Raw genomic sequence first — 26,162 nt, 5'->3', positions numbered from 1 at the left:
TAATACCCTTCAAAATTCTCTTTTTTTCCCATTTCTATGATATCTGTCCTAATTCTTGTCTTCATTTTTTTCTTGTCTATGCATTCTAATTTGTATTTCTACTCCCTTTTTTTTTCATGGCTTATCAATTACCCTGAAATTACAGATTAACTTTTGCCATAGTGTTTTTCAAGATTTTTGTGGGCCAGGATGTAGCTCAGTTATAGTCTAACGTGTGCAAAGTCCTGAGTTCAACCCCCAAAGCTGCAAAAAAAAAAAAAAAAAAAAAAGATAAATGTTTAATAAATATTTTAGTGATTTCCATTTTATTAGTAAGTTAGAAATAGATTCTGAGCCATAGTATCAGTCTCCTTCCACTATTGTTCAATTCTCTGTACCAAATCTTACATACACCTAGTTTTACCTACAGGGCCTATTTACCACATGGAATCTCTCTCTTTGTCCTGGTCTTTCAACAATAAAATATCACAAAGCTCCTCTGTGACTTCTGTTAACTGATTCAAACAACAAAACCTTTTGTTTGGGATCTCTGTCAAGTGTGAAGTGTCACCTACACAAACACTCATATGCACATGCTTCACACCTCTGCTTGTGCTCTACCAGACCATGTTGTGAGAGCCAAGACAAGTTCTCCTCACCCAGTGTTCTCTGCATACCTTCACATGATGCTTTGCATACTGTGGGTATACAGTGAAGACTTTTGTTCAAGCCCCTGCTGCTGCCATTTCTCAGTTCAATAGAAAATAAGACTGATCTGAGTCATAGAATCTGTTCAGGCTTTTGCTTCATTATGAAGCCTTGTTTGAAAATTAGGAAAACATTGCCAATTACAGTCATTTTTCCCATTATCCCAAATTAAACCCTCTGTATTTCACATATTTGTGTTATAGGGCCAATGAGAATGATTAATGTTTGATAGCTAACGTCAGGAGCTGTTTAACTAAAACTACTGTCTTTTGTGTTCCTGGGTCTGTTGCAATTCCTCCTGACCAATGGATATCAATAGAGGTGCCCCGATGTGAGGCAGCACTCTCACATGTAAGGGGACAGAAGAGCACAGGGAACAGATAAGACCAAAGATTGTATCATCAGATTATTTTCATTTCCAATACAGAAAAGTATAATTAAATTGTGAACATTAAGTGGAAAATTTCATCAAATGGGCCTCCAAAACATGTATGTTTAAGACAAATTTCATCAAATGGGCCTCCAAAACATGTATGTTTAAGACACATTTCAGTAGTAAGTTATTGAGGCTTGGAGCTGCTGCCACCACCTGAGAGGCAGACTGATTTGAATCAGAGGTTGCTATAGTTACCTTTATTCTATAAAACTATTGTTTGCTTTATAAAGATAATTTATCATTTAAAGTACGTTTATATGTTCATGCATATTTTATCCTTAATATTATCCATTAAATCTATCCTCTAAAAAGTTAAAATGTGCACATATGCAGGTATCCCTGACAGTGTTTAGAATAGAAATGAGCCATTAAGGTGACATGTAGCTTAAGAAGAAGAAAGAAAGAAGTGCAGGTTTGGCGAAAATTGGAATCTCACTTTAGTATACAAATTACCTAAGTTAATTCCATAGGGTGTTTCCTATAGTTCTTATGGCCTAGTGGATGTCACTCAGAAATACCATGCTGCTGCAATGAAAGAATAAAAAGAAGCAAAAATGTCTGCTGGCATCCTGGCTCTGAAATTTGTAAACTGACCCAGATTGGGCAAATCACTCAACTTTTCTGATAATTAGAGTTGTCATATATTAAAGGGGTAAATAGCAATACAAAGGTCCTGGATGAATAAAGACTATATCTGCAATGATTACTGTTATTCTAATGTACTTCCCTTTGTGTCACAGTCCACAAGGAGAGGAGAAAATATGAAAAATAAGCATAGGGTTTTTCTGCCTCGTGCTAAGTAGAGATGTTTCAATGCCTATATAATTATACTCTTAATTTCTTTGCTAATAGAATATTCAGGTCTTAGCAACCTCCCCTGTGAACGCCTGCTTCTCTTATCCACGTCTGCATCCTCTGATGTTGATACAGACTTTTGTTAAAAATACTGTCAATGTCAAGTCTTTCTACAGTGTTTGCCATCATCTTTTTTATGATCATTTTTACATCTGTCAAGACGCGCTTTCAGAGAGTCGTTTTGCTTGTTACCTGAACCACCTCTGTCAAAAATTCAAAAGGAAGAAAGATTGCCTTTTGTTATTGACTGAAGTGAAGGACAGTAGTGCTGTCTGGATGTGAAATTTTTCAGGGAGCACATCCTATTACACAGTGTTGAGCTCCTTAGGTGTGTGCTTTCTGTGCGGTACATCTCTGAATAGCACTCAGAAATAAAAGAACAGAGTTACACAGAAGAGGCCTGGCTGGTACCAAGACCAAAGAAGAGAGGGAAAAAGAAAGGAAGAAAGGAAAAATGAGTCAAGGACAGAAGCAGACACACTCCTGCAGGATGATAGCCACACCACCCACAGAAACACAGCCACTCACTCAGCCATAGCGCTGCGAAGACTGACAGGAAGGAGAAAAGAGACTTTGAGAGACAATGCATGAGAGGGCAAAGTTCTAGGTTGATGTGTATGGCTATACGTCTTGGTTTTGTAAGTCAGGCTGAGGGCGGAGAAACTAAAGCAGCAACACAAAATGGCTTTTATGTCCTGGTTTAATGTAAGACACGCAGGATATTCACCCGCTCTTCTCCCAGTAAGTCCGGCCATCTTAGAGCTGCCGCCTGCCTGACAAAGGCCTGCTCAGATGTGCCAGCTTTCGAGTGGAGAATAAGGAATATAACATGTTTGGAGTACACATAAAATAATCTCTATTTTCGGTGGATTCCAGGTTATACTACAGAGTGGTGGCAGTCTTAACGGGCATTGGGCAAATCCTCACATCAGGATACCTACAACTTCCCAGGTACCAGCGTCGTCTCCTCTCCACTATCAGTTCACAGTGTGTCAACTTCCTGCCCCTAATTTAAGAAACAGTGGTACATTTTTGAGTAAAATCATAGACCTTGCGCCAAATAGGATCACCAAAAGTTTTCACTACTACTTCTTAATTCTGGTCTTGGATATGTGACTTAAATACAAATGCCACACTAATTGTAAATATAAAGGCTCATTCTGGGGAAGGTAGGCTTAAGCAATGTATCCTCATGCAATGTGGCAGATCTGATAGATTCCATTCTATACGCTAAGTATACACAAGCAGTGCCACAAAGGGATCTTTTTTATTCTTTGATAACCTCAGTTTCAATACTGAAGCAAAATAATTATGGCTTCTACAACAAAAGCAGAAAGAAAGTAGGGAAGAGAAGAGATTTGGTATGTTGGAAATAGCAGTGAGCTAGGGATCCAATCATCTGTGTTCTTGTTCCGGCTCTTCTACTTAAGAGCTATTTGACCTTAAAAAAATTGGTGCTAATCTGTTTGAGCCTCAGTTTCTCATCTGTTAATTGTAATAATGTCAATGGCACCTACCCGATATGGTTCCTAAATAGGTGATATTAAATGATATAAATACTCTGTTGATGACAAATTATTGCTTAAATGGGAAGTGGTAATATTTTCTGTACAGTGTAAACATTGAACATCTGTTTTTCAAAATGCTTGGAACCAGAAGCATTTCAGATCTTGAAGTTTGTCAGATTTTGGAGTATTTGAATAAACTTTTCTGGTTGAGTCATGGTGCTATAAAAGTTTTGGATTTCAGAGCATTTTGGATTTCAGACTTCAGATTGGAGATTCTTACTATTAGTTAAATAACATCTGGGAATTGTTCTTAGACTCATAGTGATCAGGCAGACTTTGAGAGTGTCACAGAGCAATTTATGATAGATGAATTTCAGGCACTGTGATTTTCTGAGGCCTCTTTCTCCCACCAGTGTTATTGGGGGAGCATTATAGCCTAATGGAGGAGTGATAAAGACAGCTAAAAGCAAAAGCCAGGAATTTCATTATCCAAGGAAAGAAGATAGAATGCATCTTATTTAATAAGGCTGCTTGATCAATTTCCTTTGTTTTCTAATTATGCCAAGCAATTCCTGTTTTTTGGTTTTTTTGTTTTTTTTCCCCTGAAACACTGGATACAAGAACCCATTGAAAATAAATCACAGAGGAAGAAACAGCACACAAGGAACTTTTCAGTGCATGTTAGACATATCGGGTTACCAATGAACAGAAATAAGAGCTAGACCTCAGCCAGGACCACAACATTCCTTTCAGCCTACCTTTCTTCACTATCTGTAACCTCTCAACAGTGAAAAACCCACCATCTGCTTATTCATATGTTTAGCTCCAGTATGCATGAAAGCAGTTTCAGAATTTGCCACCTGGAGTTTAGCACTTGAATACAGTTCTTTAGTCACTGGCCTTCCTGTTTCCAGTTGAAATGCTATTTTTCAAAGTTTAATAAGGCAGCAGTCTTCTCCCCTCCTCTTTATTGAGGTTCTGTCATACATTTATTACAATATGAATTCCATCCTGGGATCTCACGATGTCCTGGTTTATGTACTGTTGGTTTGCTTTCTTTTTCTTTCTTTTTTTCTTTTTTCTTTTTTTTTTTTTTTTGTTAATGTCTTTTTGTTATTGTTGTTCTAATTAGTTATACATGTGAGCAAAATGCATTTTGATTCATTTTACACAAATGGAGCACAACTTTTAATTTCTCTGTGCAGTCATACATGTACCTACAGTAATGATGTTTGTCTCATTCCACCATCTTTCCTGCCCCCAGGAAAGTTCCTCCATACCCTTTCCCCATTATGGATCAACATTCACTTATCAGAGAGAACACTTGACCTTTGGTTTCTTGGGATTGACTTACTTCACATAGCATGATATTCTCCAACTCTATCTATTTACCTGCAAATGCCATAATTTATTCTCTTTTGATGTTGAGTAATATTCCATTGTGAACATATACCACATTTTCTTTATTCATTCATCCATTGAAGGGCATCTAGGTTGTTCCACAGTTTAGCTATTGTGAATTGTGCTGCTATAAACATTGATGTGACTTTGTCCCTGTAGTATGCTGTTTTTAAGTCCTTTGGGTATAGACTGAGGAGAGGGATAGCTGGGTCAAATGGTGGTTCCATTTCCAATTTTCCAAGGAATCTCCATGCTGCTTTCCATAGTATTCACACCAATTTGCAGTCCCATCAGCAATGTATGACTATGCCTTTTTCCCCACATCCTCACCAACACTTATTATTGCTTGTAATCTTGATAATTGCCATTCTTACTGGAATGAGATGATATCTTAAAAGTACTTTTGATTTGCATTTCTCTAATTACTAGAGATGTTGAACTTTTTTTATTGATTTTATTATTTTTTAATACAGGACAACAGCAGAATGCATTACAATCCTTATTATATATACAGAGCACAATTTTTCATATCTCCGTATATAAAGTATGTTGAACATTTTTTATGTATATTTTGACTTTTCTCTTTTTTAGGTTTGTATACCGTAAAGCTCATTTCCAGTGCTGTGTAATTCTTTCAGTTCTATTGGTTTTGAGGAAGGGCCCATCACCCATTCACCACCTTGTGGCCAGACAGAACAGTTTCATCATCCGAAAAAGTTCCCCTATGCTCCCTTTGTGTGGCCCATCATTTCATTAAACTTCAGCTTATTCTCTGCTTCTACCTTCTTGAGTTATGTTTTTCCTACCCTATTTCTTCTATTCTGATATAAGCATTTAACACTAGAATTTCTCCTAAATATGGCTTTTACTATATACGTATACCTTATATGTGCAATTTACTTTTCAGTATGGAATTATTTATAAGTACACTTTAAATTTTCTAAGAACATGACACTTTTATGGCTTTTTTCTTGAGGATTGATTTCTGACCTAATATCTTGTGTTCAGAGAATGTGTGATCTGTGTGATACTAGTTATTCTAGTATTTTCTTTATGGCCAAGTATGTGTCAAATATTGTCGAATATTGTGACTGTTTAATATTGCTTGAAAATATTTACATATTCTTTTCCTTGGTGCATTGCAAGTAGGATTTATGTGGCTCAAATCTAAACCCTAATTTTTTTGCCTATCTTGACATGTAGGAGTCATGACCAGGGTGAGAGGAGATCAGCCACGGCTCAGTTGGTTTCTTCCCTCTATTTCTATCAGCTTTTGTATATTTTGAGGCGGTTTCATTAGGCACATTCAAGCTTGAAATTGTTAAATCTTTCTGAAGAATGGAAATTATTATCACTATATAATGACCTTTATCATAATGAATAATGATTTTTGCAGTAAAGTTATTTAGATGGTTATTTATATATTCCCCCCCCCCCCTTTTTTTTTTTAATACTGGGGATTAAACTCAGGACACTCGATCCCTGAGCCACATCCCCAGCCCTAGTTCGTGTTTTATTTAGAGACAGTGTTTCACTGAGTTGCTGAGGCTGGCTTTGAACTCTCAATTCTCCTGCCTCAGCCTCCCAAGTGGCTGGGATTATAGGCATGCACCACCATGCCTGGTCTAGATGATGATTAATGTAGCTTTCTTTGGATATTTGGCTGATATTTTTTTTTAAAGAGAAAGAGAGAGAAAAAAAAATTTAATATTTATTATTTAGTTTTCGGCAGACACAAGATCTTTGTTTGTATGTGGTGCTGAGGATCAAACCCGGGCCGCACGCATGCCAGGCGAGCGCTCTAGCGCTTGAGCCACATCCCCAGCCCTTTGGCTGATATTTTACAGACTTTCTGTGTGCTTGTATTTTAGTGTATTTTATAAATTAGATATTTATAAATAAACTAAATTTTTTATTAGAGTAAATTAAATTTTGATTTAATTGTTCAAGAAGACAATTTCTTAGTTCAGTCAATTATCACATAAGTTGATAAAAGCTAATTCATTTCTACAATTTTAATTTAGGTTTTCTTTTTTGACTTATGTTTTATAAACTTTGTGTTTTCTTCTTTCTTCCTTTTTATTTTATTAAGGTTATTTAGTGTATTTTTTTTCCTCTTAACAGTTTATACTTTCCTACAGTTACATACAGGCATACTGCTGAAATTTTAAAATCATACACTGATCAGAAAATTTCTTCTTCTTCTAAATAGTACAGGACTGTGGAACATTTCATTTCTATCTCTCTTCCTGCTCACATACTTACAGGGTCTCATATTTCACCTGCATCATTTCTATGTTTATTCCTAATCCTACAAATTAGATATGGTTTTTATTGCCTATGTTTAGTAATTGGCTTTCTTGGTCTTGAAGCGCATTCTTTGACATTTCCAAAGGGTGCTCCCATAGATAGGGATTTTTTTTCTTTGGATGGCCTTTGTCTCTTCATTTTTTGCTGGTTATACACTTCTAAATTGATGACTACTTAGAACTTTGAAGATCTTGCTGCATTTTCTTCTGACTCCCTGTGTTGCAGTATGGAAGGCTATTTGCCTGTCATTCTTTTAAGGATAATTTGTCTTTTTCTCTCTGGAAATTATTTTGTTTTGTGCTTTGTGGGTTTATTATAATGCATCTTTGGGCATATTTCTTTTCATTCATTTTAATGGGGATATGTGTGGTTTTCTAATCTACATGGGTAAGTGTACATTTCTGTTTATTTATGCTGATTGAGATTTGATTGAGTTATGGTTCACATTCATCATCAGTTCTGGGATATCGTTATCTTTTTAAATAGCTTCACTTCTCCAGTCTTTTTCTTCTCCTCTGAAACTGCAATCACCCATATCTTAAGCATGTTTTCTCCTGTGTGTCTTCATATGCTTATTTCTCTAGCTACATTCTGGATAATGTTTAATGTTTGCAGTTTGCCTTTGAGGTCAGGAGTTGACATATTTTTTTTTTTTTTTTTCTGTAAGGAGCCACATAGTGACCATAGTAAATATTTTGGGCTTTGCAAGTCTTGTGCTTTCTGTTACAACTCCTCAACTCTTCCAGGAGGAAGGCATCATGGATTGTGTAGGAATAAGAGGGTAGCTTGTTTCAGAGAAGTTTTGCTACAGACGCAAATGTGGGCCACAGTGAGCCAAACTTTACTCTATCTCAGCTCTCTTCAGCTATGACATCTTCTTTTTCACTTACTTTCACCCATTTCAGTTACTACAATATTTGGTTCTGGAAATCCTATTTGGTTCTTTTCCAAATCTGCTTTATTTATGAATATCTTTTATTCTTTTCTTGGTTTTGATTCCCTATTTTGTTTCCTTAGATCTTCTGTAATTATTTTTATTCTTATTCTAATAATTGAATTTCTTAGGTGTTTAAATTTGTTTCACCAACTAACATTTTCGCTCTGGTCATTTGTTTTTTTATGCAACTGACATTTTTGGTAACAAGTACACGTACCTGAATCTAAGCTGTGGAAATTCTATAAGACCTAGTTTGAGAATTCTCTCTTCCAGATTTGTTGTTGATTTTCCTTGATAGGGTATTGCTGAAACTACTTTATTTTCTCATCTTGGAGGTTCCTTGATAATAAGGGAAAACCTAGCTTTATAAGGTCAGGCCAATGGTACATATTCTCAGCAGATTCTTTTTTTTCACTCAGTGAACCAACAGATGGTAAAAACCAACAGATTTTCTTGCTCTTTCTTCTTCACAAGAATATTGGAGGGGCTGTGGCTATGGCTCAGCGGTAGCGCACTTGCCTGACATGTGTGAGGCACTCAGTACTACATATAAATAAATAAAATAAAGGTCTATCAACAACTAAAAAAAATTAAAAAAGAATATTGGAGTATCAAGTCCATCCACTGTACTGAAGCAGAAGCCACATGTTAAAAGCTGCATCTAAAAAAGTTACTTGTACATCTTAAGGAGAACCTCCTAGAACCCCATCTGTCCTCTCCTCTGCTTCAGGTTACACCTAAGTAACTGCTTCTGATCTATTACAATTCAGCTAAAATATCAGTCCCAAATTGGATTCTTCCCTGACAATCCAGACTAGATCAGATCTTTATAATTTTGTCCATCTTAAATTTAATTATATACTCAATGTCTGATTTTTGCTTCAGTTCTCTACTACAAACTATTTTAGGGCAAGGACCAATTGTATTATTCTTTTTAAGAAAAAATATTTACTTTTTTAGGGGTAGATGGACACAACACAATGCCTTTATTTTTATGCAGTGCTGAGGATCAAACCCGGGTCCTGCCCATGCTAGGTGAGCGCTCTACCGCTGAGCCACAATCCCAGTCCCCCTGATTGTATTATTCTTACATTGTAGCCCGTGACCTGGCCAGGTGGTCCATAAAATATGTTAGTTAAGTAAATGAATGACACTGGACCATTTCTTTACAAATTGTCTTGTTGATATATTGTGACACTTTTAATGTAGACTCTGTAATTAAATGTTTTTAATTAATCACATCAAATTTTTATGACCCATGAAAAAGGCCCTACCTAACTAGAAATATTACATAATTTTTATGTCCTATAACTTAATATAGTAAAATGTGATACCCTTTCTAATATTATAAAATTAAAAACTGTACCACATGGTAAAGATCACAGTTGATGAGGTCACAGGGAAATTAATAATTTCATGCACTTAAGGTCAGAGTGTAAACTAAGAGATCTTTGAAAAAACAACTTTCTAATATCTATCAAATACCTGAAAATATCATGCATTTAACTTGGTATTACACTTCCAGGAATTTATCTTAAGGAAATAACCAGGTATGAAATTGTTGAAACACTGTTTATGATCGAAAAAAGAGGGGAAAGAGTCTATGTTACTGCTAATAGAGAACTGAATTAATAAATTATGGCACATCCATTTAATGAAATATTTTTCCATTAGAAGGCACATTGGAATATTTAAATGATGCAAAAAAAGTTGAGAATTCAGATTATGCATCAGAATACACAATATATCTATAGATATACAGAATTAAGACCAGAATGATATTTGTAAAATGGTCTTACCAGTCCTTTCTCAATTGGACATTTATAGGAAATTTTTATCTTTATATTATTTTTCCAAGTTTCTTCTTTCAAATTTATGTGTGCAGAAGTCCTTTAATTAACATCACATGTTCTTTTTTAAAAGATATAATGTTAGATATTGGACAGACAGTGATATTTATATAAATGAACCAACCTTAATTCTTTTCATTTTTATTTTAAATTCCTCTCAGTATTTTGTTTCTCTTGAGTTCTAGAGTCGTGTACAACAGTGACCTTAGTTTGGGTTAGGCCAAGAACATTTGTCCATTCGGTCCCAGGAGAGGCTGGCTATCCATGCCTTGCTACCCTTAGCACAGCACAAAGATGGAGTCAAAGATCTTGTGTCTTCAAGTCAGATTATCACTTTCACATTAGAAGTATCTACTCTGTTATAAACTCTACAATGGAATTAAAATGCAATACAAAATACAAATAAGGACAGGAGTACAGAGGAGGAGTACTTGTAAAAAATAGAGAATATAATTTCAAATGTTCATCTTCTAAAATATATTCTTATAGAAAATCTGTTTCTTCTATCTCATGAACAAATAAGAATAGAATTAATATCTTGTGGATATTATAAACTTCAGGGGAAGTAGCAGGACACTAATCATGATCGCATGACCATATATGACCATCTAAATGATAGATCATTCTGATTAAAACAATAGGAGGTGTTAGAGATTAGGAAACAAAAGAGAAGAGATGATTGTTTGCTCCCTCGTCATCTTCCACCATTTCTTATTCTCGTGCTGTGACTTCCTCTCCTTTCCATTCTGTTCACAAATGGATATTGGTGGGAAATACACGAAGTGCAAAGTGACTTTTACCTGCTGTGCTGCAGGCAGAATTGACAATTCAGAAATACCACCCTCTAGGTGTCTCTCCCCTTCTCACTCTCTGGAGGAGGCCAAGATGTCATACATTCCTCAGAGCAGAAGGCAGGTAAAAAGAAGCGTGTCAGAAACTCAAAAGTACCATGAACTTTGGCATTTGTCTACTCATTGTTTGCAAATTAATCTTTTACCACTAATCGCTGCACTTCCAGGTCAAACAAACTTACCTACTGAGTTGTGAGAGGAAAGTGGGAGTTAGAAATAAAGTCTGAATGTTCTATAGAGTATTAAGCTCTGGTGTATCCATTCAACCCACAAGCTTCCTGAGCACTCTGTACCCACCGCGATTCAGACTCCTCGAGATTGTAAAACTAAGGATACATGTATGTATCCCTCAAGTGTCTAAAAGCCATCCAGCTTAAAGTAAGAAAATCCCCACAAAAGATGTCGTCGTTTTCCGTGGTAGAAAAAATGTTCATTGGCACTATGATGAATAAAATATAAAAAATGGACCTGGGATGTAGCTCAATGGTTAAACTCCCCTGGGTTCAATCCCTGGTACCAAAAAAAAAAAAAAAAAAAAGCTATTTAGGGTTGGACATAGTGGTGCCTGCCCACAATCCCAGCTACTCAAGAGGTTAAAGCTAGAAAATAGCAAATTTGAGGATAGCCTGGGCAATTTAGTGAGACCCTGTCAGAATAAAACATAAGAAGAGGAGGGGGTATACCTTAGTGGTGGAGCACCCCTGGGTTCAATCCTCATATGTGTGTCTCTAATGCAATAATTAAAAAAATAAATAAATAAAGTAGAATAAACACCCATAGAATAGGGGAAAAGGAACAGGGAGGGCTGGGGATGTGACTCAAATGGTAACACGCTTGCCTGGCATGCGCAGGGCGCTGGGTTTCGATCTTCAGCACCACATAAAAATAAAATTAAGATGTGTCCACCAAAAACTAAAATAATAAATATTTAAAAAAAAAAATAGGGAGAGGGAGGAGAGAAGGGAAAGAGAAAATACTGGGGACTGACTGGAACAAATTAAATGCCATACTTGTATAATTGTGTCAAAAATGAACCCCAGCAATATGTATAACTATAATGCACTAATAAAAAAGAAATTTAAAATATATTGTGCTATTCAGCCCATTTTCTTAAAGCATATCCTAGGGTCATTTTTCCTTACAACATGTTTTAGAAGATGCCGACAGCCAATAAGTTGTCTTTACCCAAATTTATTCAAATGAATATTAAACATGCCAAAATTGATTTTTACTGATATCATAGCCCTCTGAAACTTTTATTGTACTATAAAAAGGAATTATAAAACTGTATGAACTGCAAACTATTCAAGTGTGTCAAGTGAAGCAACAAAGTTAGCTCATATTTGAGTATTTAAGCAGATTCCTCATTGATATTTTCTCTTATAAATTCAAATGCCTAATTTCTCAACCCAGTTTTTTTTAACCCTTTTTTCTCCTATGTTGAACTATAATGCAATTGTCCTTTACCTCTGTAGAAAATAATTTATCTGTTCAACCCCAGAAGCCACCAGAGATAATAGAAAAAGGATTCATAATGTATATCCATTTGTTCCTGAGTTAGCTTTTTAAAGCATTTTTCTCAGTTTTGAGTTTATTTTACACTGTGGCAGGAAGAATTGGCAATTGATATGAAAGACACATTATATGTAACAGATTTTGTTCACTTGTTTTAATATGCCTTAATCTACAATATCAATGAATAACAAATTATACTTTGGCTCTTGGAGGGATTTTTTTAAATTAATAAATAGTGTCTTCATGAGCTATTTTTAATGCATTTGCCTTTCAATAAAAGTATCGTGTGTGTGTGTGTGTGTGTGTGTGTATGCATGCACGCACGCACGCACGCACATGGGTATGTGTATATGTGATGGCCGCTCTAAAATCAGAACATGACCCATAGGCAGATGCAAGGTCAGGCTATTAAGCATGAGTGACAGAAGGTTCTATTGTACAGATTCTTGAAGTACAATTAACAAAGACAACTGCATGTACTGTTCAGTTGCTTATTATTTAACACCAGAAGGAAGTTCCAAGCCATAACTTCTTTATCTGTAGCTAAAAGAAGTTTATGTACTCGTAATTCATATTTTATTATTTGTTCACTTGTTAAACTTCTCACAGAGAGCACTCTATTTTTATTGGAATCTTGCAATTTTGATAATTGTAGGAAAAAATGAAAATATTAAATCTTGATCTATAAGAATACCCTTCCTTCTCATTAGAACCACTTTAATATTTAATTATCAAAGAGTTACCTCAATTAATATTTGCATCAGAAAAATTGGTCTTTTAAGTTAGGATTTTAAAGAACTCATTTTAACATGGTCTTTTTACTAATGTCCAAGAGGCATTATTTTTTATTATCTCAGAAGAAAAATGCTATTCTTGAGATTTAAAGTAAATTATTTTGTTACTAACTACAGTGGCAATAAATAATAGAAATGTTTTGCTAAGTGTAAAGACCCCTGTCTTTTGTCAGTGACTTTTTTTATCCAGAATACTAAACTACAATTCCTGCTTGTGTTTGGTTTTTACCAAATTTCCCATTCTACATGAAGTTATATGTTAAAAAGTGTTCCAAATAACTTACATTGTGTTAATAAGCAGTAATCACAATTAGGCATGTAAATAATTCATAAAGTACTATAATCTTATATAACTTGTTGAGAGCCACAGCAGAAGGGGCCCCAGCAAACTTTCAGACTGCCAGCTGATGATTGGCTCACAGCGGCCCCAGCAACATCTAGCTGATTGGCTCCTCTGCGGTGATGCTCATTGGGCTGTTTCCCTGCCCTTTCAGGCCACGGAGCTGCTCATTGGGGGACTTTTTTGGCTCCGCCCACGCGACCCAGCCAATAGGCCTCAAGAGCAGGAGGATGCGGGAGGTGGAGAGGCTGGTGGTTGGGAGAGTGGCTTGTGGGAAGCGGTGGTGGCAGTTGGGCTCTGAGGGTTTTTCCTGAGGAGCGGTTTTGTTTGGCATTTGTGGTTCTAAAAATAAAGTTAGTTTCTTTTGACAAGTGGCTCCTGAATTGTGCCCAGCCAGACTGCGGCAATAACTGATATTTTTATATGCTAAATACTACTCATTTGTTCCCGCCACTTATTTGCATTGAGCATCAACAATATGCCAGCCTCTATTCTAGATGCTAGGGATACAGCACAAAAGAGGCAGACAATAAGTAAATATATCACCTTGGATAGTGACTGTATACACAATAGCCAGCAAAAAAGCAGAGCAAAGGAAAGAAGGGGTATGGGAGTAGGAAGTGACACCTTCTTATGATGGTTAGAGAGAATCTTGTTATCGTGAGTCATGCAAGCATCATGGATACACCAAGGGAAGAGCTCTCAAGCAGAGGACCAGCATTTGCAAAAGCCCCAAGGCTAGGCCATGCTGCCTATGAGGGGACCAGCTAGGAGGCAAGGGTGAATGAATGGAGCAAGTGAGGGGATAGATGAGGTCAGATGGGTTGGTGTGAAGAGCAAAGCTCATATAAGGTCTTATGGACCTTTGTCAAGGTTTCGACTTTTACATCTGTAATCCACCATTGCAGACCTTTGAGCCAAGAAGGACTGTGATTGGATATGTGCTCCAGGAGTCTTACTGTGGTGCATTATCAGTGCTTGGCAAAGAAAAGTGCTGAGTGAAAGACCAAGGAGACCACAGAAGTACTTAGGGGAAAGCTGATGGGTAGGGAACCAGAGAAGTAGCAGTAGAAGTGATAGGGGTGATCAGGTTCTGATGTTTCAGAAGTAGACATGACAGAAATTAATTTGTAAACTAAGATCATATAAGCTATCCTTTTAAAATCTCTTTTAATTTGAGTATAATAAAACTACTCATAAAATATAACTACCTGAAGTTTCTCTCAAGGCTTCTGCCAAGTACATATAAAAGAACAAATTTTAGGATTTCCATTGTTAAGGTCTTCTTTATATAAATACAACTACAGTTTATTGAATCTGTTCTGCAGTTGATAATATACACAAAATTTTCTTTACATGTGGGACAGGCATTCGCTCATAATACTAGAACCCTATATTATTTTAGCAATGGCAAGTTCTTTTCGTGTGTAACCCTGCAGTACTGTATGAGAAAACACACGAGACACAGCCAACTGAGTTGAGTCAATTTCATGTATTTCACTGAAACTCTTTGGCTCTTCAGTGTTTAATAAACATATGATTTATTTTCCATTTTAATGTGGTTATTTTTTTAAAGGCTAGAGAACTGTAACTTTTGTAAGATATATCCAGTGAATGACTCTGGAATATTTTTAAATAATAAGAAAAAAAGTCATTTTTTTCTCCTAAATTGATGTACACTTGCTCCTTCATGCTAAATCATACAGGTATTATTACTACAATCCAAATCTGTATTGTATTCACCCACATTTCTGCAGTCACTCCTTGGTACTTGGTCTTCTTTAGCTGACTCATCTCACAGATCCACTCACCATAGAGTGCCTATTATGGATAATCTGTCAACTTAACTCCATTGTGACTTTGCCCACCTCAGAAACCAACACTGATTATTATCTTATGCACAATACCCAGGCTCCCTTGGGTGAGTTTCCATCCATTTAACCTAACCCTAAATATCAACCTTAGCCACAAACCACACCATGTTCAGCAGTGTTCTCCACTGCTGAATCATTGACTCAGTGAGGCGAATCTTAGTTTAAAATTTACTTGTATTCCACCTTATGCAAGTAATACAGAAAAGGTCTGATGTAAAAAAAGAATATTTAAAATACTTCTACCATATTGTTTCTCATACATACTTTCCATGACTTAACAGGATTTTTTAAATTATTTTTGCTTTTCATTATTTTCCATGAAACTATGGGGAAAGAGAGTAAACCCAAAGAGCTTATAGTAAGCTCTAAGATAACTTAGTAAACACTAAGAGCTCTGACTTTGGAATGTAAAAGACCTAGGTTCCAGTCCAGGTTCTGCACTTTCCAGCTATGTAACCTTAGGAATATATTTGAACCCCTCTGAGCCTCAGCCTTCCTCTCCTGGAAACTGGAAAAAGATTTCTATGAACGTTCTATACTATTCTGCATACAAAAAAGCACAGTGCCAGATGCACATTTAGAATTCTGTAATTGATAATTGCTGTTTCTTTTTACTAATGCCAGTGATAAGGAAAATGTTGATGACATAAGTGTTCACATTTATTGGCAAAAATTGTAGGAGAAATTGTTTCCTTTAGCCTTGATTGCAACAAAGTTGCCATTGGTACCCAATCTTTTATATTACAAGGCCACTTCAACAACTTTATATTTAGTACTTAGGCTCCTAAAGGCAGTATGACAAAATATGGACATGTCAGTAAAGGCAAGTCCAAGTTGTTAAATATGGTATTTAACCTGTTAGATTTGTAGCTAGGTCAATATTTTTTTTTAAAGACAGAAAGGATTAGAATGATTATTATTATATATATATATATTTTTTTTTTTTAGAGAGAGAGAGAGAGAATTTTTTAATATTTATTTTTTTTTAGTTTTCAGTGGACACAACATCTTTGTTTGTATGTGGTGCTGAGGATCGAACCCCGGCCGCACGCATGCCAGGCAAGAGCGCTACCGCTTGAGCCACATCCCCAGCCCCTCTAGGTCAATAATTAACTCATTAAAATGATGGGCCTTCCTTATATGTAGGAGTATTCGTCTTAGTGAAGCTTGACAAAAATGAGCATCCCCTGACTTATCTCCTACACCTCTCATCATCGGCACCCCGGCTCCCTTCCATTGGTTAGACAGTGTGTCACAATGAAGTTCAATATCACAGGAAAACTTACTCCATCACGGTAGATCATAATCTCATTTGACATTTCATCCAAACAGGAAAATTCACTCAACTCTAACCTAATGGCATCTGCCAGAGAGCTAAACTAAGGGATAGTGTCAATCATCAGAATAGCGGGGATAAGTTCTTTGCTCTTTCTTGTCAAGTTTGTATAGTCATGTTTAGTAAAATAACCTCATATAAGTTTATTAGTTTTTATTGCTATGTAATAATATCATTTAGGTCCAGTCTTTATCTGAATGCCTAAATTCCCAGATTGATGATTACATAGAACTCTTAGGCAACTATTTGTGATCACTGATCATTGTCAGTGCTCATTCATAAGTTGCCATTGGTTTTGTGCTGAGATTTGTTAGATGGGAGTTGATTTCAAAAAAATACATTTCTAAATTAACATAAAACACTGAAATTAGCCCACAGTTCATGACTTCATAATTTAAATGTTGGATTTTTTTCTCCTTCCTAAAAATTTTTGAAAAAACAGTTTTTAGTTTGTCCTTAGTTAATATTCTAGATGCATTCTGAAGGAGTTATTGTGATTGGTGTATTATTCTGAATGTAAAATAATGTAACTGATATTTACCTATGAAATATAATTGAAAGAAATGTTTTCAGAGCATAAATTCTGACAGCATTTTTGCTTTGTGTTAGAAAAAAAAAATCCTCATACTGAAATGATGCTTTGATAAGAATATAAGGTCATCATGTTAGTGTGATTCAGATATAACTTTAAAAATTAATTGCTTTATACTAATTGAATATTTAATATACACAAATATATGTACATAAACACTTAGGTATATAAAACTGTGTGAGTATACATACATATATAATGTGTGTATGTATGTGTATACATACACATATGTGTGTGTATACATACACATATGTGTGTATGTATACATACACAGCAGGAATATAGAATAAAAAATCTCATTATTTTAAGCTTTTTCTTTGTTTTTAAACTAATGAGAGAAGATGTCTGTTGTTAGTTGTCAAATGCAAAAGATTCATTTTGTTGTACAATAAATAAACAGTTTGAAATGAATACAAGATAATATGTTTACTTCTTCTGTGCTAACAGAGATAGTTAATAATTACAGGTTCAAAATTTGGGGTGATAGCTATACAACCAAAACCTTAAATTGATACCAAATAAATTTAAGTCCCTGCTATTAGATTTTTTTTGTATTGTTTTAATTAGTTATACATGATAGTACAGTGCATTTTGACACATCATACAAAAATGAGTATAACTTCTCATTCTTCTGGTTGTACATGATGTAGAGTTACATAGGTTATGTAATCATATATGCATATAGATAATAATGTCCAATTCATTCTACTATCCTTCCTGCCCCCATACCCCCCTTAGCTGTGTTTTATATTTTCAATTCTTTTTTTAATTGCTTTCATTTTTAAATACATGACAATGGAATGCATCACAATTCTTATTATACATGTAGAACAGAATTTTTCATATCTCTGTTTCTATATAAAGTATGTTCACACCAATGCATGTCTTCATACATGTACTTTGGACAATGATGTCCATCACATTCCACCATCATTGCTAACCCCCTGCACCCTCCCTTCCCCTCCCACCCCTCTTCCCTATCTAGAGTTCATCTATTCCTCCCATGCTCCTTTTCCCTATCCCACTATGAGTCAGTTACCTTATATCAGAGAAAACATTCGACATTTGTTTTTTGGGGGATTGGCTAACTTCACTTAGCGTTATCTTCTCCATCTGCTTCCATTTACCTGCAAATGCCATGATTTTATTCTCTTTTATTGCTGAGTAATATTCCATTATGTGTATTTGCCACATTTTTTTAATCCATTCATCTGCTGAAGGGCATCTAGGTTGGTTCCACAGTTTAGCTATTGTGCTGCTATAAACTTTGATGTGGCTGTGTCCCTGTAATGTGCTGTTTTAAAGTCTTTTGGGTATAGATGGACAAGAAGGATCGCTGGGTCAAATAGTGGTTTCATTCCAAGTTTTCCAAGAAATCTCCATACTGCTTTCCATTATATTTTCAATTCTAATTTTAGTAAAATATTTCAGTCTTCATACTTACTTTTGAAAATCTTAATGAAAACTCATACTTAAATATCATAAGGATATTTAGTTAAACAAAAAATCTTGAAAAGAAAGTCTTTTTCTCTATATATACTTTTATTCCAATATTTATATGCCCATATATTTAAATAAGAAAAATAAAACAGAAAACTTACATATGTATCCAAAATTTCTTATAAAAATTTTGTTTCTTGAAACAATTAAAATTGAATATCTAATATATATCATGTTGGGTTACTTTCTTTTCAGAAGAGAACAGTTAAGGTATTTTGCCTTATATTCGCTATTTTTTTAAATTTCCATTCAGGGGACATTCATTTAATTGGTCAAATGTTTGGTATCACTATCAAACACATTTCACTGCATTTTCAAGGACTAGCTATTGCTTTCTGTAGATATGGAAAATATGTATTGTCCTCTTTACCTTGAAGTCTGTCTAAAAGAGAATAACTTCATTCCATTCATTCTGGGTCAAAACATTAAGCAAATGGCTACAAATACCTCCAATAAATTTCTATTCTGATTGAAACTAATATGTATTCTGTGGACCAATATGCCTTTTCTTAATCATTTATATTTGTAGGATGTGTGTGTGTGTGTGTGTGTGTGTGTGTGTGTGTATACACTACATAAAAGTAACTTACCAATACAAATTACTGAATCTGATTTTTTTTTTTCCAGGCCTGATGGAATTGGAACAGTTTCAGTAGAAGAAAAGGAGAAATTTGAAGAAATAAAAGAGAGACTCTCTTCCCTTTTAGAAAATCAGATAAGCCATTTCAGGTATATATTCTATTCATCAATACGAGTTTTATTTTTAAATTTGTTCAACCCTCCATTCCCCTCTAAATTGTTTATTTTGTCTTCCTGCCATTGCTCAAGAATAATCATTAGTTCCTATGGCCTGCAGGGTGTGATTTGCATTTTTTAGTCTGTGGTTGGCTTCCAAGCCTGCCATTCAATTTCAACCATTCTCAGGTAAGTTCATCCCCGGCACTAACCATTCCACTGTACTCTTGCTCACCTTGGTATTTTTCATCCTTTGTAGCCTTTTCTCTCCAGCTCTGGTGACCATCCCTCCTCCTCTCTGTGTCCCAAGTTCTGCCTCCATAGTGAGCCTTTCTCAATTATTCCAGCAAAGAATGTTCCTGAATCTCTCAGCAGTTATTGTCTGTATCTTCACTTGTCACTTATCACAGAGTAATGACATACTCTACCATTAGTGCTTCAGTCATTAGTGATAATTGTATTTAGATTGTGAAAACATGAGTCCCAGTGCCTATCACAGTTCCTCACTCAAAATAAAAAAGAAAAGAAAAATATTAACTTTAATACTAAGTAACATTTACAGAGTGAAAGATAAATATCTTGATAATATTCTTTTCCCCTTACTTTAGTTAGTGCATAAGTAACATTTACAGAGTGAAAGATAAATATCTTGATAATATTCTTTTCCCCTTACTTTAGTTAGTGCAAAAGAACTTGACGGTTAGAAACACAAATATGCCAATATATTTTCTTTTTCTATCACTCTTATTATTTGATCCTATAAAATGTTGCCATGTCGATGTGCTGGGTCTTATAGCATGTTTGCTGTGATATCTTTTTGTGATATGGAATCATTTCATGTTAATCTATTGAAAAATAAACCCATAAATATGCTTCCCCAAAAGTATAATTTACCCATTTGAGCCTCCATATCCTTATGTATAATGTGAAAAGCTTATACTGTAATTTTAAAATGATACTGAAGGTTGAGCTAGGGATATAGCTCAGTAGTAGAGCACGTTTCTAGTATGCACAAGGTTATGGGTTCAATCCCCCAAACTGCCATATATATATATATATATATATATATATATATATATATATATATATATAAACTATTCCCTTACATTAGTGATTTTCAGCTGGAGCTGGTATCTTAGGGCACATGGATGAAGGAAGGTTTGTTAGAGTCAGTTATTTAGTTCTGGATTTAGATATGCAATGCATGGAACAGTCCTCCACTGGAGAGTTATTCCATCCCAGAGGCCAGCATACTTAGATCAGAAAACACTGTTCTCAGTAGCATAGCTGAATTCAAGTTGTGGATTTGAGAGTTCATTCTCTGCATAAAATTCTTCTTGAGTTTACTTTTTTTAAATGCAGTTAGAAAGGTTTTTATATAGGCAAGGATCAGTTTCTTCATTCACTGTTACTGAAAGGGTTATTTCTTAGGCAGGGAAGAATCCTGTACATGGATATTACATTTTTTTTAGTAAAAAGCAATGTAACTTTTTCCTTTTTTGCCCTTATTAGGTCGGAGCTCACCAGTCAGTTGATTATATACTTTATCAGTAACAGTCTATACTTCAAGTTATAGTTACAAGTTACTACAGTCCTTCCTGCAAACTGGCTTAAAAAATAAACATATATGCTTACTTGCATATAGGTCAGGCAGGGTAGGCTTTCAGATAAGCTTGTTAATTGTCCTCCTTAGTGGAGCAACTACCTTCATCCCCAGACTGCCAGCAAGAATACTACAGAATTTCTCAGCCTCATATTCATACATTCCACTGCATTTGAAAGAAAGTAGCAAAAGCTGGTATAGTCTGTGATTCTCAAGATCATGAAAGTTTCCTTAGAATATCCTAACAAACCCTATTTTAGGTATCGTTTATCCTAAATAAATACAGACCTAGTTCTGAACCAAAACCAGTAGCCCAAGAAAGCTCATTCATGCATTGGATACCTCAATCACTTGCTGATACTCAGGTGGGTCAATATGACTGACTTAAATTAATTAGAACCTTGCACCAGAAAAGTTCGAATCCCTCACACTGCTGCCAAGGATCTGTATAGTAAGAGGCAAGGAACAGTAGTGTCCACATCATTTATTATATTTGTTTTCTCTTCTCTTTTACAGCTCCCTACAGTTTCCCTACTACTTTTATTGGTATATCCTCTTTGCTAATATCTCTAAAGATGAAGTCTGCTATCCCTTTTACATTTGTTTGTTTGGTGTACAGAGGACAGAATTGAAATTAGTTGCTCTAGACATTTGGGGTTAATTTTGTAGAGTTTTTTTTTTTTTTGGGGGGGGGGTTATAATGTTTGTATAAATTTTACCAGTTTTTGTCTTTCCTGAGTTTATCTAAGACCAGATAAGAAGAAAGGATACTGAAATGAAATGGAAGAAGTTTTAGGTGATCGTGTAAGCAAATTTAGAGAAATAATTAGTAAAATTATCTATTAGGACTGTTGTAATAATTCTACCAAATTCTCTTTTTTAGTTACTTATGTTAAAATTTAAAAAAAAAAAATATGAACTGCTTGTGAACTCACGATAAAGAAGCATGATAACTTCACAGCTCTTTTATAGGAATTTGTCTGTTTAACCCAATGATATTCTAGAAATGAATTTCAGAAAACATAATAAGGCCAAATAAACAGAAATGAAGAATTTCTGGTCAAAGATGGCAGACTGACAGAAACAAAAAAACGACACATTGAACATAGGTCTGGCTTAGTGTCTTGACCCAACCTGACTGAAACAACAGAACAGTATTTCTCAAGTAGGCGTAAACCCACAAGAACAGCAAGAGTAAGAGAGGAGGAAATGGCAAGAAAAAAAAAGTTGTGAAAAATGTTCTGGAGGTCAGATGGATGAATGGTATCTAATCCAAGAAAAAAAAAAAAAAAAGCATAAACAAGCAATGTGAAATTTTTTAACCACCAAATGTTTAGGAATGGCCAGTGTCAAGATCCTCTAGAAAGTAAGAGTGAAGAATGGTTTGCTGTGAATCTGAGCAGAAGCACTTAGATCCCTAAATCTCTTTTCCAACTCAGCTCTCCTGTGTTGGCAGGAGCCTACAGATTCGTTCTCCGGAGAAGGTCAAATCAGGTGGTACCCGGACAGGAGTGGCAGAGGGGAGGAAACATCAGCCATAGTGGAAGGTAGAAACAGGGAGATAAATATACATTTATTCTGAAATTCAAGAATAACAAAATGCTTCCAGGCATATTGCTAGTTTCTTACCCCCAGTCTCTGATGAGCCCAAGAGAGAAGACCTACAGTTCTGTATAGCAAAGATGTCCACTCACACTGCCCAGCCAGTGTCTGTAAGTACCACCTAGACCCACTTCACCTTTAATAATACTACACTTTTGAAAATGATCATATGCCTAGATCATCAGACATTTAAGAAAAGTATTTACTATGGAAGCCAGAGCCCATTCCAAGTAAACAACAAAGGAGAAATAGAAAAGCAATTGTGAATAAAACCAAAATTATATGAGGAAGAGGAAATCAGGGGGAAGTATTATTTATCTTCTCAGGGAGGTTTGAAATGGTAGAACATTTATTAAACAAAAATGAGATAAACAGGAAAAAAAATCTCAGAGAATAAATAAGAGCCCTTAGAAATCGTATGCAGATGCCACACATACAACATGCAAACATACTATTGAGAGATTCAGTTAAGAAAAACTTCCAAAAAGTAGATCAGGGGTGAAAAACAGATTGCAACAAAAAGATAAGAAAACTTAAGTATCTGCTTAGACATTTCATCTTCAAAGAGGGAGGAATTCTAGAAACAGTTAAGGCTAGAGGTAGAAATTATTAATAAAATTATTGAAAAATATTTTCCAGAATTAAGACTTAAGGTTTTAGATTGAAGGAGCTCACTGAATGCCTAATAAACAGGACTAAAGAAAATACTCATCAGGGTATGTTTTCATGAATTTTTAGAAACTGGATTAAAAAAAATATATATCACGTCTTCTGTAAAGAGAAAATAGATTTCACACGAAGAATCAAGAATCCGAATTGATATAGTCCATAAATACTTAGTACCTACTATGTGTCGGGCAGTGAACGAAACCTAAAGACCCATCTGCTGCTCTCATTTTTATTTAAGGAGCACCACTGATATCCAAAAAACAGTGCATCCATGACTTTATGAATCTGAGGCATTTCCACCTAGAACCCTGTGCCAGCAAAAGTTGTCGTTAGGGTAACAGTAGACATAAACTTAAAAATATGCTTCCTGAGGCTGGATTGTGGCTCAGTGGTAGAGCGCTTGCTTAGCACATGCGAGGCACTGGGTTCAATTCTCAGTACCACATTAAAGAATTAAGATATAACATCCATCTACAATTAAAAGTATTTTTTAAAAAACATGCTTTCTGTTTTTCTTTTGGTAAGTTGTAGAATTCACCAAAATGGAGGAGGAAACAAACAAGAGTTACAATCACTGAAACTGGAAATCAGTGTGACAACTTGAAAGAGAAGGAGAACAGTAATAATTAAGACCCCCAAAGTGACTGTTGAGCTTTAAGAGCAGAAAACAAAAGTATATAAAACAAGTTAACATATCAAGAGACTGGAATAGAATTTGAAGTTGTATTAATTACATTGTATCAGTTGCACTGGAATTTGGAATTTTATTTGATTAAGGATATGAAAAGGAAATTTAAATAAAATTAAGAATTATAAATAAAAATTGAGTAATCCATAGAAAGTAATAATAATGAATACTGTATCCTACTTTTCTAGGACATTTATATAGTAAATCTAGACCTGAATTTTGGTCTAACACCCCACAAATGATGTAAACTATATTAGTCATATGGGGTAAACAGGAATCATGTTTATAGTAGGGAAAATGGTCATGAAAAAAGAAGTTGCTAATTTCCAAGATAGAGGAAATAGGAAATTATATTTACCCGTAACCTGAAACAATTGAAAAATAGGACCAAAACATGGGGAAGCCATTCACAGTGGCACATACCTGTAATCCCAGTGACTCAGGAGGCCAGCCTCAGCAATTTAATATAAAAATAAAAAGGGATAGGGATGTAGCTCAGTTGTAGAGCGCCTCTGGGTTCAATCCCCAGTACCAGGAAAAAAAAAAATTGTGGAAAAATGATTTCACATAATAGTAAGACAATGAATAATAACAACAAGAACAGTTTCTGAGAGATGGGGAAAATGAAGCAAGCCCTTTTTGTATGTCCTTGCTTACTGCCAGGAGAGTTTCCAACCCAAGATCCCCAGAAGAAGAACCTAGGTGGAGTCCAGTGGATTCCCTAACTGAAGAGACAGCTGGGAGTCCAGGGAAACCAAGGCAGCCAGGTTTTTTCAGGTCAGAGTTTTGAAGAACACAGAGACAGAGAAGGAGGAGCTACAAGTATTTGCAGAGGGTACCTGGATTCTCCAGCTAAATATTAACCATGGCATGTGAGGAAACTATCCAAGTCTGACAAAGAGCCCCACAAAAGGATTACAAGAGGAAATCCCCAGTGCTAACACAGGGCCAGGAGTGGTTCCAGTTTGTGTCTCCAAGAGTAAATCACCTTCTTCTAATTTACAGGCATCAAACAGCGTACCTTTAAGCTCTCTCCCTCAGCAGTGGGGAAAAAAAAAATGAGCCCTAAAATGAACACTGCTCTTTTTCTCCTAAAGATGATTAAAACCAAGACTCAAGCAGATCAAACCATTTCCAAGTAACCTAACTATGTTCTTAAACAGAGGTCAAGAATGTTTAAGAGAATACAGAAGTGTCCAGCCAGTCATAACTGAGAAATGATACAGAATATAAAAATAGTAAAAGAAAAACAAAGCATTAAAAGGATTATCACTATTGTGTATCATGCATTCAATTAAGAACATGTGTGGAAAACCTATAGCTTATTTTATACTTAATAGTCAAAGAATCAGCATTTTCTACCTAAAATGAAAAGCATGGACATATGCTTGCATAGATTCTCATAATTTCTATTCAAATCGTACTAGATGTGCTACCCAGTATACTGAGGAAAAATGAAACAAATTCATCTAGATTGGCAAGAAAGAAAAAAAGCTTTCTATTTGCAAATGACATCAACCTCTATGAAGAAAATGCTACAGAACCTGCAAAAAATTCTCTAATCAGTGAGTTTAGAAGTTATAAGACCTCAGATAAATACGTAAATGTCAATTTATTCCTATATATCAATTACTAACAATCAGAAATTGAAATTTTTAAAGAATATATACAAGGTCAAAAAAAAGCTATAAAATATTTAGAATCAACCTGAAGAAAGATGTGCAAACCTGTATACTAAAAAGTACATAGTATTGCTATTATAGAAAATTAAATAAAGGGAGAGAGATACTTGTATTCATGAGCGATAGACTCAAGATTGTTAAGATGTTAATTCTTTCAGACTGATTAAAAGGCCCAATGGTATTGCTATCAAAATCCTAGTAGGATTTGAAAATTTGTATGTGAATACAAGTGTTATTTAAAATAAGTATTGGAATGTTGATATGACCTGATTTCAAGAAACATAAAGCTATAATAACCATTAGAAACATAAAGCTATAATAATCATTAGCATGCTACTGAGAGTCAAGAAATAGATTCATATACATATATGGTTTATTGATTTTCAATGAATATGCA

The 26,162-nt window shown here is 35.1% G+C and overlaps 1 protein-coding gene across 2 annotated transcripts in view; it reads left to right on the top strand.

Moving 5' to 3' along the window:
• Cadps2 (calcium dependent secretion activator 2) overlaps positions 1-26,162 on the top strand; it is a 501,039-nt gene that overhangs the window by 354,939 nt on the left and 119,938 nt on the right. For both annotated transcript variants that reach the window (XM_076861895.2, XM_076861904.2), the window contains exon 14: positions 19,414-19,515. In XM_076861895.2, coding sequence (XP_076718010.2) covers positions 19,414-19,515 — 102 coding nt within the window. The remainder of the gene's footprint in view (positions 1-19,413; positions 19,516-26,162) is intronic.

The sequence above is a fragment of the Callospermophilus lateralis genome, chromosome 1 (genome assembly GCF_048772815.1).
Source record: "Callospermophilus lateralis isolate mCalLat2 chromosome 1, mCalLat2.hap1, whole genome shotgun sequence".
In the NCBI taxonomy this organism is placed as follows: Eukaryota; Metazoa; Chordata; class Mammalia; order Rodentia; family Sciuridae; genus Callospermophilus; species Callospermophilus lateralis.
This window is presented reverse-complemented; position numbering and strand designations above follow the sequence as displayed.